The 17,450-nt window shown below is 46.8% G+C and overlaps 1 protein-coding gene across 1 annotated transcript in view; it reads left to right on the top strand.

The window, feature by feature from the left end:
* Positions 1 to 2,694: 2,694 nt before the first annotated feature.
* The window catches only part of EGFLAM (EGF like, fibronectin type III and laminin G domains), a 135,590-nt gene continuing 120,834 nt past the window's right edge, over positions 2,695 to 17,450 (top strand). The window contains exon 1 of the mRNA XM_029061258.1: positions 2,695 to 2,975. Coding sequence (XP_028917091.1) covers positions 2,861 to 2,975 — 115 coding nt within the window. The 5' untranslated portion in view covers positions 2,695 to 2,860. The remainder of the gene's footprint in view (positions 2,976 to 17,450) is intronic.

Raw genomic sequence — 17,450 nt, 5'->3', positions numbered from 1 at the left:
CCCACCCTTTCCTACCCATGAATGCTGCACCGGCCTCTACTTCCTTGATAACTTTCTCTGTGCTCCTCAACAGGCTTTAAAACCCATTATAATAGAAATTGTGGACTTTGTTGAGTATCTACTATGTGCTTCAGGACTGTACTAAGCATTGGGGTTAACATCGTCTAAGCAGCACAGATATTCCTGTCCCCAGTGGGGTTCACAGTCTAAGAGGGAGGGGGAACAGGTATTTTACTCCCATTTTCAGAAAAGGAAACTGAGGCACAGAGAAGTGAAGTGACCTGGTCCAGATTATATGGCAAGCACGTGGAGGGGGTAAGATTAGAACCCAGATACTCTGACTCCCAGGCCCATGGCCCTAATAAGGGGCCTGGATTGCAGGAACACTGACTAAATGGATCTGGCGTTCAGCCAAACCCGGACAGCTGTGAACAGTGACATTCAATGAGAGCATTGCATTGGCCTTTTGCTCCTTACCTCCTCCTCTCACAGCTGCCAGGAGAAATTCTCTAGCAAGGGAGTAGCCACTTGGAGTTTAGTCAATCGATCAATCAACAATCAGTAGTTTGCATTGAGTATTTTCTGCGTGCACAACACTGTACTAAGCACTTGGCAGAATACAGCATAACGGAGTTGGTAGATACAGTCCCTGACCACAGTGAGCTTACAGTTTCAAGGACGAGTTAACAGTTTATCCTATGTCCAAAGGTGTCCCATCACTCCATCTCTCTGGACCCGGGGTTTCTTCTTGGTAAACAGACTCTGGTGGCTTCAGGAGAACTACAGAGCGTCCATACGGAGCAATCCATTTTTTAAAATATGGTATTTGTTAAGCACTTACTATGTTCTAGGTGCTGGGGTAGATGGCAGCTAATCAGGTCGGACCCAATCCACGTCCCACACGGGGCTGACGGCCTTAATCCCCATTTTACAGACGAGGTAACCGAGGCACGGAGAAGTTAACTGACTCGCCCAAAGTCACAGAGCAGACAAGTGTCGGAACAGGAATTGGAACCTGGGTCAGGAGCAGGGCTGCGGTGGCATTTAGAGACATTCGACCGTCAATGCGGTCCACCTGAGTTCTCTCGCTCATCACACCTGTAAGTACTTAATACTATTCTAACTACTACAAGCAACCCTCGCTGCCATTTAGGATTCGAGGTGGAGGCTGTTCTCCTCTTAACTACCCCGATCATCTGTTTAGGAAAGAGATGGAGGTAGGAAGGAGAAGTTTGGATCATAAACTCAGACCTGGTTCTCACCTATATTTTCCACTTCAAAGGGGCTGATGAGAGGTTTTCCCTTATGCTTTCCTTCTCTTTATTCATCTCTCCCCCCTCTTCCCCTGTTTTCTTGTCCTCCCCCAGCCCCCGGGCAGGAGGAGGGGAGCGCTCAGTAAAGGCCGCTGATCTCCTTAGGCACGTGGGCCTTGGGGGCGAGGCCGGCTAGCCCGACGGCTCGGGGATGGGGGCGAGGGGAGCCGGGCAGGGGGCCCGTAGGCTGAGAGGGCGGGAGAGACCGTGAGTATCTGCCCTTAACTGCCTGCAAGGGGGCAGAGGGGTCGGACCTGTGACAAAAACCTGGCTGGGGAGGAACCCGAGGGGATTCTACCCAACAGCCCGACCCCTCCTCTCTTCTCCCTTCCTCCCTCCTCCTCCTCTTTCCTCTCCTTTCTTTTCCTCCTCCCTCTCCCTCCTCCTCTCCGCTCTCCCTTCTCCTCCTCCTCTCCCTTCTGCCCTCCCTTCTCCTCCTCCTCTCCCTTCTGCCCTCCCTTCTCCTCCTCCTCTCCCTTCTGCCCTCCCTTCTCCTCCTCCTCTCCCTTCTGCTCTCCTCCTCCTCCTCCTCCTCTCCCTTCTGCTCTCCTCCTCCTCCTCCTCCTCTCCCTTCTGCTCTCCTCCTCCTCCTCCTCCTCTCCCTTCTGCTCTCCTCCTCCTCCTCCTCCTCTCCCTTCTGCTCTCCTCCTCCTCCTCTCCCTTCTGCTCTCCTCCTCCTCCTCTCCCTTCTGCTCTCCTCCTCCTCCTCCTCTCCCTTCTCCTCCTCCTCCTCCTCTCCCTTCTCCTCCTCCTCTCCCTTCTCCTTCTCCTCCTCCTCTCCCTTCTCCTCCTCCTCTCCCTTCTCCTCTCCTCTCCCTTCTCCTTCTCCCTTCTCCTTCTCCTCTCCCTTCTCCTTCTCCTCTCCCTTCTCCTTCTCCTCTCCCTTCTCCTTCTCCTCTCCCTTCTGCTCTTCCCCTCCTCTCCCTTCTGCTCTTCCCCTCCTCTCCCTTCTGCTCTTCCCCTCCTCTCCCTTCTGCTCTTCCCCTCCTCTCCCTTCTGCTCTTCCCCTCCTCTCCCTTCTGCTCTTCCCCTCCTCTCCCTTCTGCTCTTCTCCTCCTCTCCCTTCTGCTCTTCTCCTCCTCTCCCTTCTGCTCTCCTTTTTCCTCCTCCTTCTCCTCCTCCTGTCCCCGTCCTCCTCCTCTCCCTACTCCTCCTTTCCCTCTCTCTCTCCTCCTCCCCCTTCTCCTTCTCCTCTTTTCCCTCTCTCTCTCTCTCCTCCTCCTCTCCCTTCACCTCTTCCTCTTCCTCCCTCTCCTCCTCCTCCTCCTCCACTCTCTTCTCCTCCTCCTCTCCCTTCTCCCCCTCCCTCCCCCCCCCCCCCCGCTTTTCCTCTTCCCTCCCCCCCGTCCTCCTCTCCCTTCTCCCCGGCTCCTCTTCCACCCCGGACTGAGCGCAGCGGTGGGTGCGGGCTGCCTTCCCTCGGCCAGACGGCCAGACCTCCGGCCGGCCAGGCGGCCAGAGGGGCTCCCGGTGGAGCGCCTGGCTCCACCCGGCCCCATCCCGTCCCGGGACTTCCCCCGAAAGTTTGCCGCGTTTCTGGGCGCGGGATGGAGGGGTCCTGTCCCCGCGGGAGGGGCGCAGACCCCCTCCTCCTCCTCCTCCTTCTGACCTGCTGCCTCGGACCTGGCGCAACGTCCCGCACAGCAGCCCCCCGCAGTCGAGGTAAGGAACCCCGGCCGCCCCCCTCCCCGCCTAGACCCTCGCATTTGGGGGAGGGGGGGCTGCCCGTCAACTCCCTGACCCTGCTGGTGATGGGAGGCGGGGGGCTGCACGGAAGGAACAGCCCCTTCCCCTCTTGGCCGCCCCGTCCCACCTCCTCCAAGAGGCCTTCCCCGACGCAGCCCCGCTTTTCCTCATCTCCCACTCCCTTCCGCATCACCCTGACTTGCTCCCTTTGTTCTTCCCCTCCTCCCAACCCCACGGCACTTAGGTACCTAGCTGTCATTTTATTTGTTTATATCGATGCCCGTTTATTTGTACTGATGTCTGTCTCCCCACCTCTAGACCGGGAGCTTGTTGTGGGTTGTCTCTCCTTCTTGCTGTAGTATACTTTCCCAACTGCTCAGGACAGTGTTCTGCCCGCAGGAAGCGCTCAATAAATACGATTGAGTGAATGAATGGGAACTGCGATTGTCTCTTTTTTATTAATAATAATAATAGCGTGGATCAGTGGAAAGAGCCCGAGCTTAGGAGTCGGAGGTCATGGGTTCTAATCCCCGTTCCACCACTTGTCAGCTGACTATGGGCTTCTCTGGGCCTCGGTTCCCTCATCTGTAAAATGGAGATTTACTGTGAGCCTCACGTGGGACAAGCTGATGACCCTGGATCTACCCCAGCGCTTAGAACAGTGCTCTGCACATAGTGAGCGCTTAACAAATACCAACATTATTATTATTATTATTATTATTGTTAATGTATTGTACTTTCCCAAGCGCTCGGGACAGTGCTCTGCCCACAGGAAGCGCTCAGTAAATACTATTGAATGAATGAGAACCGGGATTGTATCTCTATATTAATGTAGTGTACTCTCCCAAGCGCTTAGGATAGTGCTCTGCACACAGGAAGTGCTCAGTAAATATGATTGAATGAATGAACCTGCCAGGTGCAGCCCCAGGCTGCGAGCTTGTTGTGGACAGGGAATTCAACTCGGTCGTATTTATAAAGCGCTTACTGTGTGCAGAGCACTGTACTAAGTGCTTGGGGAGGTACGACACAACAAGTACAGATTGACGATCCCTGCCCACAACGAACTCAGACTCTGGGGGTCACAGACATCAATACAGATCAGCAGACGGCACCGTTTACTGTCGTATTGTACTTCCCCAAGCGCTTAGTACAGTGCATTGCACGCAGTAAGCGCTCGATAAAGCTGATTGAATAAATGTAGGCTCCTTGCCCTGCGGGCCTGCTCAGGATCCATGGGATGATGATGATGATGATGATGGTATTCGTTAAGCACTTACTATGTGCCGAACTATCTGCCTAAGCGCTGGGGTAGACAGAAGGTTATCAGGTTGTCCCACGTGGGGCTCACAGTCTCAATCCCCATTTTAAAGATGAGGTAACTGAGGCATAGAGAAGTTAAGTGATTTGCCCAAGGTCACACAGCAGACAAGTGACAGGGCCGGGATTAGAACCCACCATCTCTGACTCCCAAACTCGGGCTCTTGCCTTTAGGTCATGCTGGGATCGCAATTATAAATGGCCTTCTGCTTCCTACCTCCCCCGGCTGGGAGACCCCAATTTCTTTCTGAGCTGGAAGCTGGACTGTCGGACCCTCTTTTCCTTTCCGAGTGGAGAGGGCTGCTTCTCTGGGGCTGTTGGTCATTGAATTACCCCCTTGGGGAAGATCCCCCCCCTCTGCCCCCTGGCTTTGAACCCACTTCTGAATGTCAAGTTGCATCCTCTGGGATTTAATCCTTGCTAGTTGCTAGAGAGCCTGGGACAGTTATTCTGTTCTCCCAAGCACCCCTTACAGCGGTAAGGTAACCCCGTACAGCGTTCTGCACATGGTAGACGCCCAAACTCTCAGAGCAGTGGGCATCACCTTCATAAAGAATTGCACAAAGAAAAGGAAAATAAAAGTCTGCTCTCTTTTGACTCCTCCTTGTCTGAAATACATTTTTTCTGTAATCAAAAGAGAGCCAAAAGAGCCGTCTGAGAACGTTCCAAGCATTGTTTCCTTATTAACAGTTTCTGCTCTTCTTACTGACGCTATATTTAGGAGTCTCCAAATCTGGTTCTTTTTAGTTCACTTTGGTAAACGGATGGGTCTTCTGGGATTAATTATCTCTTAGACAAGGGGCAACGGTATAACTTTATTTGCAGTTGCCAAAGCTTTGCAGGAAGTGCCGTTTGCTTTTACAAATGATGGTTTGTGAGAATGAAGACACGGAGGGAAAAGGGTCTGGGGGCAAAGAAAATAATCTTGGCAGGCTCCCATATGGCAGCTTAAATATTTTAAGTAGTTCTTGATCCTTCTGTTTGGAAATCTGATGTCTCTGGCTTGCTAAAACACTCATTCTCCAAGCCACTTGCTTTCCATTAGCACTCGGTTGCTAACTTGCCTTTAAAATTCAGGGTCGGTGTCATTTGTGCCACACTCATGTGTTTCATTCCATTTTGAGAATGGAACGAATTATTTGCCAAGATAATAGCTGTAGGGTATGCTAATACTACATTCAATTGTTTCTCCTCTTGTTAAGCAGGTAAATTTTACAGAAACTTACATCTGCAAGGAAGAATTTCCAACTTCTATCATAGGTAGCATAATTTTTTTTTTCTGCAGGCTGTAGTCTAACCATTCCTATATTTCTCTGAAGATATAAAGTCAATTTATTCATTTGTAGCTGAGTGAATTTACATGCCCATCTCAAAATAGTTTTCTGCACATTTATGTAGAATGGTCAAAATGAATTTTTCATTAAAGCCTGTTTAAATAGAAATGTATGTGGTATAGTTGTTCAGAGTCCCTCTCTTAGTCTTTGTAGGTTAACAAGAACTTTGTAATTAAGCCCTTTCCAAGCCCCAGTGAAGGGAATATTTTGGTAGAAGCTTTCACGGCAACTATTAGAAGTTTTCTTCACTGTTGAACCCTTGAATAGAGTTGACTTGGGTTAAATACTGGCTATTTTTAGATTTATTGATCCATTTTTAAGTTTAGATTAAAATTAGAGTGATTACCCACGTTGGGTTTGTCCGGAATGCCAGCCCTTAGATGGTAAGGCAGTACACTAAACTGGTCCTTTCAAGAATTCAGATGCAAAGGAGAAGGGGCTCCTGGATCATTTGCCTCCCTCTGGAAGGTGGATTTTGATCTGGAAAATTAATCCATATTGTGGAAAAAAAAAGTGGATCAGCTTTCCTCTGATGTGAATAGTAGCCACTTCTGATTTATAATCTTTCAAGGAAGTAGTCTGCTTAGCTAATGTTTGAATAACAGGTTTTCTATATTTTATTCCCAACTAAGAAATACTTAAGTGCCTATTGTATGTAGAACACTGGGCTTGGGGTTTACCATGTCCAAAGTACTGTTTTAGGCATTTGGATAACTCAAAACAGAAGCAAAAGACAACCCCCATCCTCAAGAGGCTTACAGTGTAACTCTTCAGTATGATGTGGCCATCATGTATGTAGTAGTGTTCATCTGTCATAATTTTTCTGCTCTCCCCTGACTCCCTTCAACACATGCTCTTCAATGCACGCACATTTTCACGTGCCAGAATTTGAGGACCTTCCAGAAGCTTGTCATTTAGGACGAAGATGAATGTTTAAGATGTAGATCTCCAACTCTTCAATCCTCTGCACAAGGTTCTAAAATCATCAAGCAATATTGAGCTATGAATAAATTAGTGGTGTATGAGCAGTCATCATTTAATAGGCAAGTCAGGATGCCTTCTGGCACACAGAAAGGTGTTTGGAGATTTTAGTCCTCATATGGAGGAGTTGAGCTTCCTTACTGCTGAACAATGACAGGTAGAATGATTATCCAAATGTCGGGGACTTCAACCGCCAGAGTCATCCCTTGGTTTCTTGCCCAACATCTGCACAGAAGTTATCCTCAAAATCTCTTGGAAGGCAATCTCCCCAGACAGGCGGGGAATGGTCTGGAGATGGTATCCTCCAAGTTATGTTTTGTTTACTTTGGTTGTTTCCAGCTGTATCTGTGTTTTTCCTCGGATGTATACGGTCCTTTGTCTCCTCCTGTAAGCTGCTCAAGGGTGGGGATAAACGGTCTGCTTTTTATGTAGGGTTAATATAAGGGTTTGGGAAGAGCCTCACTATAAATTGCATTGTTTGGTGCTTGGTAGGTGAAAGGATTCTTCAGAGCAAGTAAGCAATTAAACACTCAGATGGAGGTGTGTGTGTGTTCGCCTACCTGGATGGAGGACTGAGTAACATTCTGCTAACTTCCCTCTGCATAATGAAGTATCTCGATATGTTAACTACAATATACCTTCTCTCTGCTAATGGTCGCAGCCTCGACTTGGTCGAGGCTTCCAATACAAAACTGAGATTTATTTAATTGACATGTACCAGGGTGACTGACACTTCTGTATTGTGAGCCTGAAAAGATTTCCCTTTGCTGTGCTGTTGCGGTAGTTATCCTCAGTTCCCGGCCCTGTTTTCATCTCTCTTTCTCGGTGTCATGATCTCCCTTAAGCCCTTGTTACCAGTCACCAGTTTTCTGATTGCTTTGTTCCATGTTCATTTGCCTTCGGCAGCTGTCTCATAGCTTTCCACAGCTTTGCCACATGGTTTGAGATTTTGCTTCATTGTATTTTTCAAAGCTTTTTGTCTATCTGCTTTGGTATATAGTTAGCCCACCTCAGCTCGCCTTAGAACACCATTGAGATTGTGTGTTATCGAAGGTGCAAGCCATCAGATGCTGGTGGTCCAAATGATTTCCAGATCTCATTGTGTGATTCTGATTGACCTAATGATGTGAATAGAAAATACCTACTGGTGGAACTGCTCTAGAAGTTAGATGTGGCATCCAAGGCAGTACCCATAAACAAGGACATGGTTGCTGTGGTCTGAATCTTCATGGGATATTGACATCACACCCCACCTGCCAGTCTTCTGGAGAACTTGCTAGTTTCTACTTCCAATTTCCACTATTATTGGAGAGTGGACTGCTTAAGTAGCAAAATTCAAAGAAAAGCTTCAACTTCTTGGCATCCCTGGAGATCTTGGGCTATTTGGGGGTGGGATGCCAATTATAAGCCGGTACATAGTTGTCATCTTCAAACTACTTGATGATATCCATCAGGGGTGCTTGAGTACTTAATACCACAATTATTTTTATCATAAAGTTCTTCTATATTCCAGGCCTTACAGTCAGCGCTGGGGTATAAGCAAATTGGGTTGGACACAGTTCTTGTCCCACATGGGGCTCACAGTCGCAATCCCCATTTTACAGATGAGGTAACTGAGGCAGAAAGAAATGAATAATAATTATGGTATTTGTTAAGCACTTACTATGTGCTTAACTGTTCTACATGAAATGACTTACCCAAAGCCAAACAGCAGACAAGTGGCAGAGGTGAGGTTAGAACGCATGGCCTTCTGACTTCCAGGCCAGTGCTCTATCCGCTTCACCATGCGGCTTCCCCACTACAATAAGGGGTAGAAATCCAAGGGCACGGGTTATGCAGAAAGAAAGGAGAGTAAGGGAAATGAGGGAAATTTCCTGATTCTGAGAAGTGGTTCATGGTGAACTATTTGTCTCCTGGTGTGTTTCCAGAGCACAGCCATCAGTCTGCAGCGGTTTGTGTGAGTGATTCAAGGACCTTTGATGATACCCTCAGCCTAACAAGTTCGAGGGTTTCCTAGAGGATCAGATTCATACTCCATTCTTGAGAGTGGCTCCGGATAGATGGAACAAGTCTGGTCTATGTACAAACCTCTGTTTTACTCCATCTATGACAGAAAGGATCAAAGGAAAAAAATATTTATATTAATGTTTGTCTCCCCCTCTAGACTGTAAGCTCACTGTGGGCAAGGAAACGTATCTACCAACTCTGTTAAATTGTACTCTCCCAAGCGCTAAGTACAGTGATCTGCAAATAGTGAGCACTCAGTAAATACGATTGCTTGATCTAACAAGGAACTTTCAGGCCAGTCATATCACTGTGGAATAATCTTTTTGGTGTCTTTGGTTACTGCCCTAAAGAGGAACTAGTAATCCCCTTGAGAGCAGGAATTGTGCCTTCTCTATTCATTGAAAAAATCTCCTTCTTTCTACCTTCCCAGTGCAATTTCTTACTTTTCTGGTCCAGAATGTACTAATTCCATCAATCAGTCAATGTAATTTTTGAAATGTCTGTTATGCAATTAGGTCTGGATCCCTTAAGCACTTCGATAGCTTCTCAACACTTAGGTACATAGCCTTATGTACCTTAGCTTCCCCTATCTGTAATTTAATTTTAATGTCCGTTTTATCCACTAGATTGTAAGTTCCTTGAGAGCAGGGATCATGTCTACCAACTCTATTGTACTTTCCCAAGTGTTTAGTACAGTGCTCTGCACCCAGTAAGTGCTCAACAAATACCATTGATTGATATTATGTGCAGAGCAATATACTAACTATAATGGTGCTTTGCAATTGAAGAAGATGCGTGGCTCAGTGGAAAGAGCACAGTCTTGGGAGAGGTCATGGGTTCATACCCCGGTTCTGCCCCTTGTCAGCTGTGTGACTGTGGGCAAGTCACTTCACTTCTCTGTGCCTCAGTTACCTCATCTGTAAAATGGGGATGAAGACTGTGAGCCTCACGTAGGACAACCTGATTACCCTGTATCTACCCCAGCGCTTAGAACAGTGCTCTGGACATAGTAAGCGCTTAACAGATACCAACCTTATTAAGATACCCATTCATGGTGAAATTCATATATCAATCAATCACATTTATTGAGTGCTTCCTCTGTGCAGAACACTTTTATTAAACACTTGACAGAATACCATACAACAGAATTGGTAGATATGCCATCATCCTGACTTACTCCCTTCATTCGTCCCCCTCCCCAAGCCCCAAAGCACTTACGTATCTGTAATTTATTTATATTAATGTCGGTCTCCCCTTCTACATTATAAGCTCTCTGTGGACAAGGGAATGTGTCTGTTTATTGTTATATTATACTCTCCCAATTGCTAGTACAGTGCTCTGCACACGTAAGTGATCAATAAATATGATTGAATGAATAAATGAACATGCTCCCAGCCCATGGTAAGCTTATATATAGAGGACTCTGTGTGTATGTGTGTGTGTGTATGTATATATATGAGACAATAGGAGCTGAAAAGGACAAAGCAGGACCATAATGTGCAAAAATTGTTCATTTGTATTTATTGAGTGCTTATTTTATGCAGAGCACTGTACTAAGTGCTTGGTACAATGTAACAATAAACAGGCTCATTCCTTGCCCACAACAAGGTTAGTCTTGACTATCCCTTTTGTGACATTCCCAGCACCTCTCACTGATTTGGTTTTTGCATTCTTACCTCTCCTTCCTTACAGGGTTTTGCTCCATAAGATCCGCTCCCTTCTTTAATAGCAGTACACCATCCGGCTCCATCCATGGCAATTGCAGTTTTCAGATGAAATGAAGCATTAAATGAGACCATAAGGTCAAGAAGAAGTGTTGCCTAGTGGAAGGAGCATGAGCCTGAAAGTCAGAAGGTATAGGTTATAAGCCCAACTCTGCCATTTGCCTGCTGCGTGTCCTTGATCAAGTCACTGTCTGTGCCTCAGTTTTCTCTACTTCATTACCTCTGGGGATTCAATACCGGTTCTCCCTCCCACTTGGACTGTGAGTCCCCTATGGGACAGGGACTGGGTCCAGCCTAATTGTCTATCCCAGCACCTAATAGAGTTCATTCAGTTAGTCATATTTATTGAGCACTCACTGTGTGTAAAGCACTGTATTAAACTCTTGAGAGAGTACAATATAACAATATGCAGACACGTTCCCTGACCACAACAAGCTTACAGTGCTTTGGCACACAGTAAGCACTTAACAAATGCCATCATTATTAGAGGAAGAGGCAGACATTATATAAAGAAAGAAATTACAGATATGTACATAAGTGCTGTCGGGCTGAGAGGGGAAACGAATAAAGGGAGCAAGTCAGGGAGATGCAGAAGGGAGTGGGAGAAGACTCCCGGCTCTGCCACTTGTCAGCTGTGTGACTGTGGGCAAGTCACTTCACTTCTCTGGGCCTCAGTTCCCTCATCTGTAGAATGGGGATGAAGACTGGGAGCCCCACGTGGGTCAACCTGATTCCCCTGTGTCTACCCCAGCGCTTAGAACAGTGCTCTGCACATAGTAAGCACTTCACAAATACCAACATTATTAGAAGAAGAAAGGAGGGCTAAGTCAGGGAAAGCCTCTTGGATGAGATCTACCTTCAGTAAAACTTTGAAGCGGGTTAGAGTCATGGTCTGGCACGGTGTTTAACAATTACTATTAATGTTATCAGCCCATAATTCCTGGTTGATTCTGTGAACTAGTGTTTCCAGTGAGTGTGTCTAGGACTTTGTTGCTGAAAATCTTTTGAGTGAAAAGGGTGTTCCAGAGGTGTGGAATTGTATGCTAATACCTGCATCCAGGTTACTTGATGCGTCAGTCAATTGTATTTAGTGAGTGCTTCCTATTTGCAGAGCTTGGGAGAGTACAGGAATTTACAGTCTAAAGGGGAGGCTAGCTGCAGCCTAGATTTATAATAACTGTGGTATTTAAGCGCTTACTATGTGCCAGACACTGGAGAAGCAGCGTGGCTCAGTGGAAAGAGCCTGGGCTTGGGAGTCAGAGGTCATGGGTTCGAATCCCAACTCTGCCACTTAGCCGTGTGACTGTGGGCAAGTCACTTAACTTCTCTGCGCTTCAGTTCCCTCATCTGTAAAATGGGGATTAAGACTGTGAGCCTCACGTGGGACAACCTCATTACCCTGTATCTACCCCAGCGCTTAGAACAGTGCTCTGCACATAGTAAGCGCTTAACAAATACCAACATCATTATTATTATTCTAAGTCCTGGGGTAGATACAATGTAAATTGGGTTGGCACAGTCCCTGTCCCACATAGGGCTTGCGGTCTTAATCCCCATTATCCAAATGAGGTACCTGAGACACAGAGAAGTGAAGTGACTTGCTCAAGGTGACACAGCAGAAAGTGTCAGAGTCAGGATTAGAACTCAGGTCCTTCCGACTCCCAGGCCCATACTCTATCTACTAAGCCATGCTGCTTCTCATAAAATGCATCTTCCAGCATGCCTGGATAGAATAAATTCAGCTCTTTACTCCATTGACGGAGAATGAGTCAGACTGAACCCCCCTCAGCTCTAACCCATCCTGTCGTATGGTCATAATAATAATAATCATGGTATTTAAGTGTTTACTCTGTGCCAGGCACTCTACTAAGCCCTGGGGTGGATACAAGCAAATCGGGTTGGACACAGTCCCTGTCCCACCTGGGGTTCATAGTCTCAATTCCTATTTTACAGTTGAGGTTACTGAGACCCAGTGAAGTGACTTGCCCAAGGTCACACAGCAGACAGGTGGCGGAGCTGGGATTAGAACCCATGGCCTTCTGACTCCCAGGCCCGGGCTCGATCCATGCCGCTTCTCTATGGTCTCCACCATCTGCCTTTCCCTGACCTTGTCCATCTGCTCTCTTCTCCTGCTAATGATAATAATGGTATTTGTCAAGTACTTACTATGTGCCAAGCACTGTTCTAAGCTCTGGGGTAGATACAAGGTAAGCAGGCTGTCCCATGTGGGGCTCACAGTCTTAATCTCCATTTTACAGATGAGGTAACCGAGACACAGAGAAGCTAAGTGACTGGCCCAAAGTCACACAGCTGCCAAGTGGCAGAGCCGGGATTAGAACCCACGACCTCCGACTCCCTAGCCTGTGCTCTTTTCACTAAGCCGTGCTGCTTCTCAAAGAACCAAATTCATTATCTTCATACTTCCAGAGCCCCACTTCTCGCTGTCCCTCGCTCTCCCCTCTTCTTCCTCCATCGCCTTGCTTATCCAGGTCCCCCCCAGAGCTTGTAACTCCCTCGGCCTCAGCTTTCCCCGACTAATTTCCCAGCACCCTGAGGGATAGCATCCCTTCAGCCAATCCTAGCACTTATAAACTTATTCACACTCTCATGACGGTGATGCTAATGATAATTGGGGTATTTAAAGTCTCATATGCCAAGCACTATAGTAAATGCTGGGGTCAGTATTTGTTAGTCACTTATAATGTGCCAGGCACTCTTCTAAGCACTGGGGTCGACGCAAACTAGTCAGGTCGGACGCAGTCCGTGTCCCACGTGGGGCTCACGGTCTTAATTCCCATTTTACAGATGAGGTTAAGCGAGGCACGAAGAAGTGAAGTGACTTGTCCAAGGTCACACAGCAGACAAGTGGCGAAGCTGGGATTAGAACCCACTTCCTCTGACTCACAGGCCGGTGGGAGCCATGCTGCACTACCTATTTTTAGACTTATCTCCCCTATTAGAGTGTTAGTCTTGCGGACAGGGAAATTGACGCTTCTGTATTCTGTGCTTCCCACGCGTCTAGTACAGTGCAGGGCACCAGGCGGGCACTCAAATGCTGTTACTGATGGTAGCAGATGCTTTGATAATGTGAGGGAAAACTGTGTAGAAGTTTGGGTGGTGGTCCCTGAGTTTTCCTGTATGGAGAAGCAATGCGTCCTAGTAGATAGAGCACGGGCCTGTGAGTCAGAGGGACGTGGGTTCTAATCCTGGCTCTGCCACTTATCGGCTGTGTGACCTTGGGCAAATCATTTCACTTCTCTGGGCCTCCGTTACCTCATCTGTAAAATGGGGATAAAGACTGTGAGCCCTATGTGGGACAGGGACTGTGACCAATGACCAACCTGATGAACTTGTATCTACCTTGGTGCCTAAGTAGGTAATAAGTACTTAACAAATACCATTCATTCATTCAATAGTATTTATTGAGCACTTACTATGTGCAGAGCACTGTACTAAGCGCTTGGAATGTACAAATCGGCAACAGATAGAGACCGTCCCTGCCCTTTGACGGGCTTACGGTCTAATCGGGGGAGACGGACAGACGAGAACAATGGCAATAAATAGAATCAAGGGGAAGAACATCTCATTGAAACAATGGCAAATGATTATTTCTATTATTATTGTTAGTAATAATAATGTGCCACAAAGGACCCAACCACTGTGCCACATTGCGTTCTGAAGTCGTGTCGGATTTCTGGGAGAATTTGGTTGACGATATTCTTTAGAAGCTGATCCAGGAGTGTTACAACTCCGAGTACAGTGCTCTCTGCACACAGTGAGTGCGCAATAAATACCAGAGATAGATGCAAAGAAATAATCCCTGGCCTTGAGGAGCTGAAAATCTAATCAATCGATGGTATTTAATGTTGCTTATCCTATGCGGAGCACTGCACTAAAACCTTGGGAGAGTACAATTGCGTTATTATACACGATCCCTGGTCTTAAGGAGCTTAAAATCTCATCTAGTCAATCAGCGGTATTGAAGTAGTGTGGTCAAGCAGAAAGAGTCCGGGCCTGAGAAGGGATCTGGGTTCTAATCCCAGATCTACCATTTACCTGCTGTGTGACCTTGGATAAAATCTCTTCTGGTGTAATGGATAGAGCGCAGACCTGGGAGTTCTAATCCCAGCTCTGCCACTTGTCTGCTGTTTGACCTTGGGCAAGTTACTTCACCTCTCTGGGCCTGTTACCGCATCTGCAAAATGGGGATTGACACAGCGAGCCCCACGTGAGACAGGGAGTGTATCCGACCTCTTTACATCAGTACTTCAGGGCAGTGCCTGGCACACAGTACGTATTTAACAAATACCACGATTATTATTAGCGAAGCCGCGTGGCTCAGTGGAAAGAGCCCGGGCTTGGGAGTCAGAGGTCATGGGTTCGAATCCCGGATCTGCCACTTGTCAGCTGTGTGACTGTGGACGTCACTTCACTTCTCTGTGCCTCAGTTACCTCATCTGTAAAACGGGTATTAACTGTGAGCCTCACGTGAGACAACCTGATTACTCTGTACCTACCCCAGCACTTAGAACAGTGTTCTGCACATAGTAAGCGCTTAACAAATACCAACATTATTATTAGTAGTAGTAATAGTATTAGTTTCAATACCTATTCTCCTTCCCCCTCAGACTGTGAACCCAGTGCGGCGCAGGGACCATTTCTGCTCTGACTGCAGTATATCTATCTCTGTGTCTGGTACGTAGTCAGTGCTTAAAGTATACCATAATTATTAGTGTTTATTGAATATTCCAGGCAGGGCACCATACTAAATATTGGGAGAGTACAATAGAGTTAGCGTATATATATGATCCCTATCCTTCCTCCAGAAACTTACAGAGAGACAGGATGACATCAATTATGTGCAGATATGATGAATAAATAATTGAACAGGCATATAAAATTCACAAGTGCTAATTAGAGTATTATGATACCATGGGCACTCAAAAATCGTGTGTGGGCAGCGATGAAAGGACTGAGGAATTTGTCCTCAGCATCAGAGGAAAGCAGCCTCCAACACCTTTATTTAAAAAAAAAAAAATCCTTTTTATCTTTAGATTGCTGATCAAGAAAATCTTTTCCTAAAACTTGTCGGCTAGAAATCCTTTTCCACAGCTACATCTTTCCTAAAACTGAAATGAATATCAGGGAACGTTGTCTCCAGGAAAAGCCACCAGGAAACACATTTCTTTATTCTACTTTCAACAGTTCCTGCTTTCCTGAAGGAACGGTGCTGTGTATATTTTAAGAAGCCCATTCTTTCTCTAAGAGGCCTGTCTTTTTTCCCTTTCCTTCTCACACCTCCCCCAGGGTTATGTGGTGGAGAATATCCTGTTGTCTAGTGAAGGATTGCTTGGATAGTGTTTCTCAGGTTACTCTCTCTAGGCAGGCCAATCCCGCAGAATTCCCTGGGTCCATTCACTCACCCTCGACCCCTCTAGCCTCTGAGTCTTTTCCTCTTTCCCAAAAGCAACATTATGACTCCAAAATGAAGCTTTTCCACTGGGTTAAATGTCTGTGTACAGAACTTTCCGGGGTTGAGGTGGATCTACGTCAAATCTTCTAGGAGACTGTCATGGGCCCTAGAATCTGAGGGAGAGGTGGAGCAGAGAGAATTTCCTCAAACCAGAAGGTGCATGGAGGCACAGCCTGTGAATCAATTGTGCGTAAATCCAATGTGAATCTCATTTCAGCCCCAGACAGGATGGTAATCTGCCCAATTGGTAAAGCGATTACTTTCTCGTAGCAAACACCATTTGTGCTTTTCGAAAGCTGTGTGCTCTCTGTCTAGGTGAGTGGCTGAGTGGCTTTAGAAATGCACACAGGTAAGTGGATGTCAAGGGAAAAGGAGAGGGGAGAGGAAGTGTGTGGTCTTGCCTAACCGGAGGCATTCCCCTTTTAAGGAGGTATTCCCTGCCTAAATTCCATCACTTAATCAATGCTATTTATTGAGCGCTCATAGAGAAGCAGCGTGGCTCAGTGGAAAGAGCACGGGCGTTGGAGTCAGGGCTCGTGAGTTCGAATCCCAGCTCTGCCACTTGTCGGCTGTGTGACTGTGGGCAAGTCACTTAACTTCTCTGTGCCTCAGTTCCCTCATCTGTAAAATGGGGATTAAGACTGTGAGCCCCACGTGGGACAACCTGATTCCTCTATGTCTACCCCAGCGCTTAGAACGGTGCTCGGCACATAGTAAGCGCTTAACGAATACCAACATTATTATTATTATTATCAACACTGTCCTAAGAACTTGGGAGAGTATAGTATGATAGTTGGTAGACACGGTCCATGCCCTCAAGGAGCGTACAGTCCAGTGAGGAATCCTTAGTCCACCCAGTGTCACCCCAACATATCCACTTTTATGTACACAGCCTATTTTCCTATAATAGGGAGTTAGGCTCTTGAAAAACCTGGTGATAAGAAACATTTGTGTTATAGCGCAAATATAATAATAACCACGGTATTTAAGAGCTCACTGTGTGCCAAGCTCTGTATTCAGAGCAGGAGTAGATATAAGGTAATTAGGTCAGACACAGTCCCGGTCCCATATGGGGCTTTCAGTCTAAGTAGGAGGGAAAGCAGGCTTGAATCCACATTTCCAGAGAGGAAACGGATACTTAACGAAGATGAATAACTTGACTAATGTCACACAGTAATCAAGTGGTGGAGCTGGGATTAAAAACCCAGGTCCTCTGACTCCCAGACCTGTGCTCTTTCCAAAAGGCCTTTTTGCGTCTCTAGATTGTATATTCACAACCTGTTTTTCTGCCTCCTCCTTTATACTATCGGCACTTAAAGAAGGGAGATTCCTCTCAGGTTCACACCTGGAGGGCTTCCAGTATAATACCAGTCTTGGCTATGGGAGGGAGAGTCAAGCAGGGGCCTACTCATTCCATTCCTAGTTTGGCCAGCGGCTAGCGAGTGGAAGGCAATCTGCTACAAGTCAAAAGTTACCTACGCCGGGCAGCGGCGGCATGGGAGAGAGTCAAGGACGGACTCAGGTTTACTGCGTGGAAGAAGGCGACGGAAAACCACTTCCGTATTTTTACCAAGAAAACGCTATAGATCCACTACCAGAACAATTGCAGATGGAG

The sequence above is a fragment of the Ornithorhynchus anatinus genome, chromosome 3 (genome assembly GCF_004115215.2).
Source record: "Ornithorhynchus anatinus isolate Pmale09 chromosome 3, mOrnAna1.pri.v4, whole genome shotgun sequence".
Taxonomy (NCBI): Eukaryota; Metazoa; Chordata; class Mammalia; order Monotremata; family Ornithorhynchidae; genus Ornithorhynchus; species Ornithorhynchus anatinus.
The sequence above is the reverse complement of the archived record's forward strand: the minus strand, read 5'-3'. Positions and strand labels throughout refer to the sequence as shown.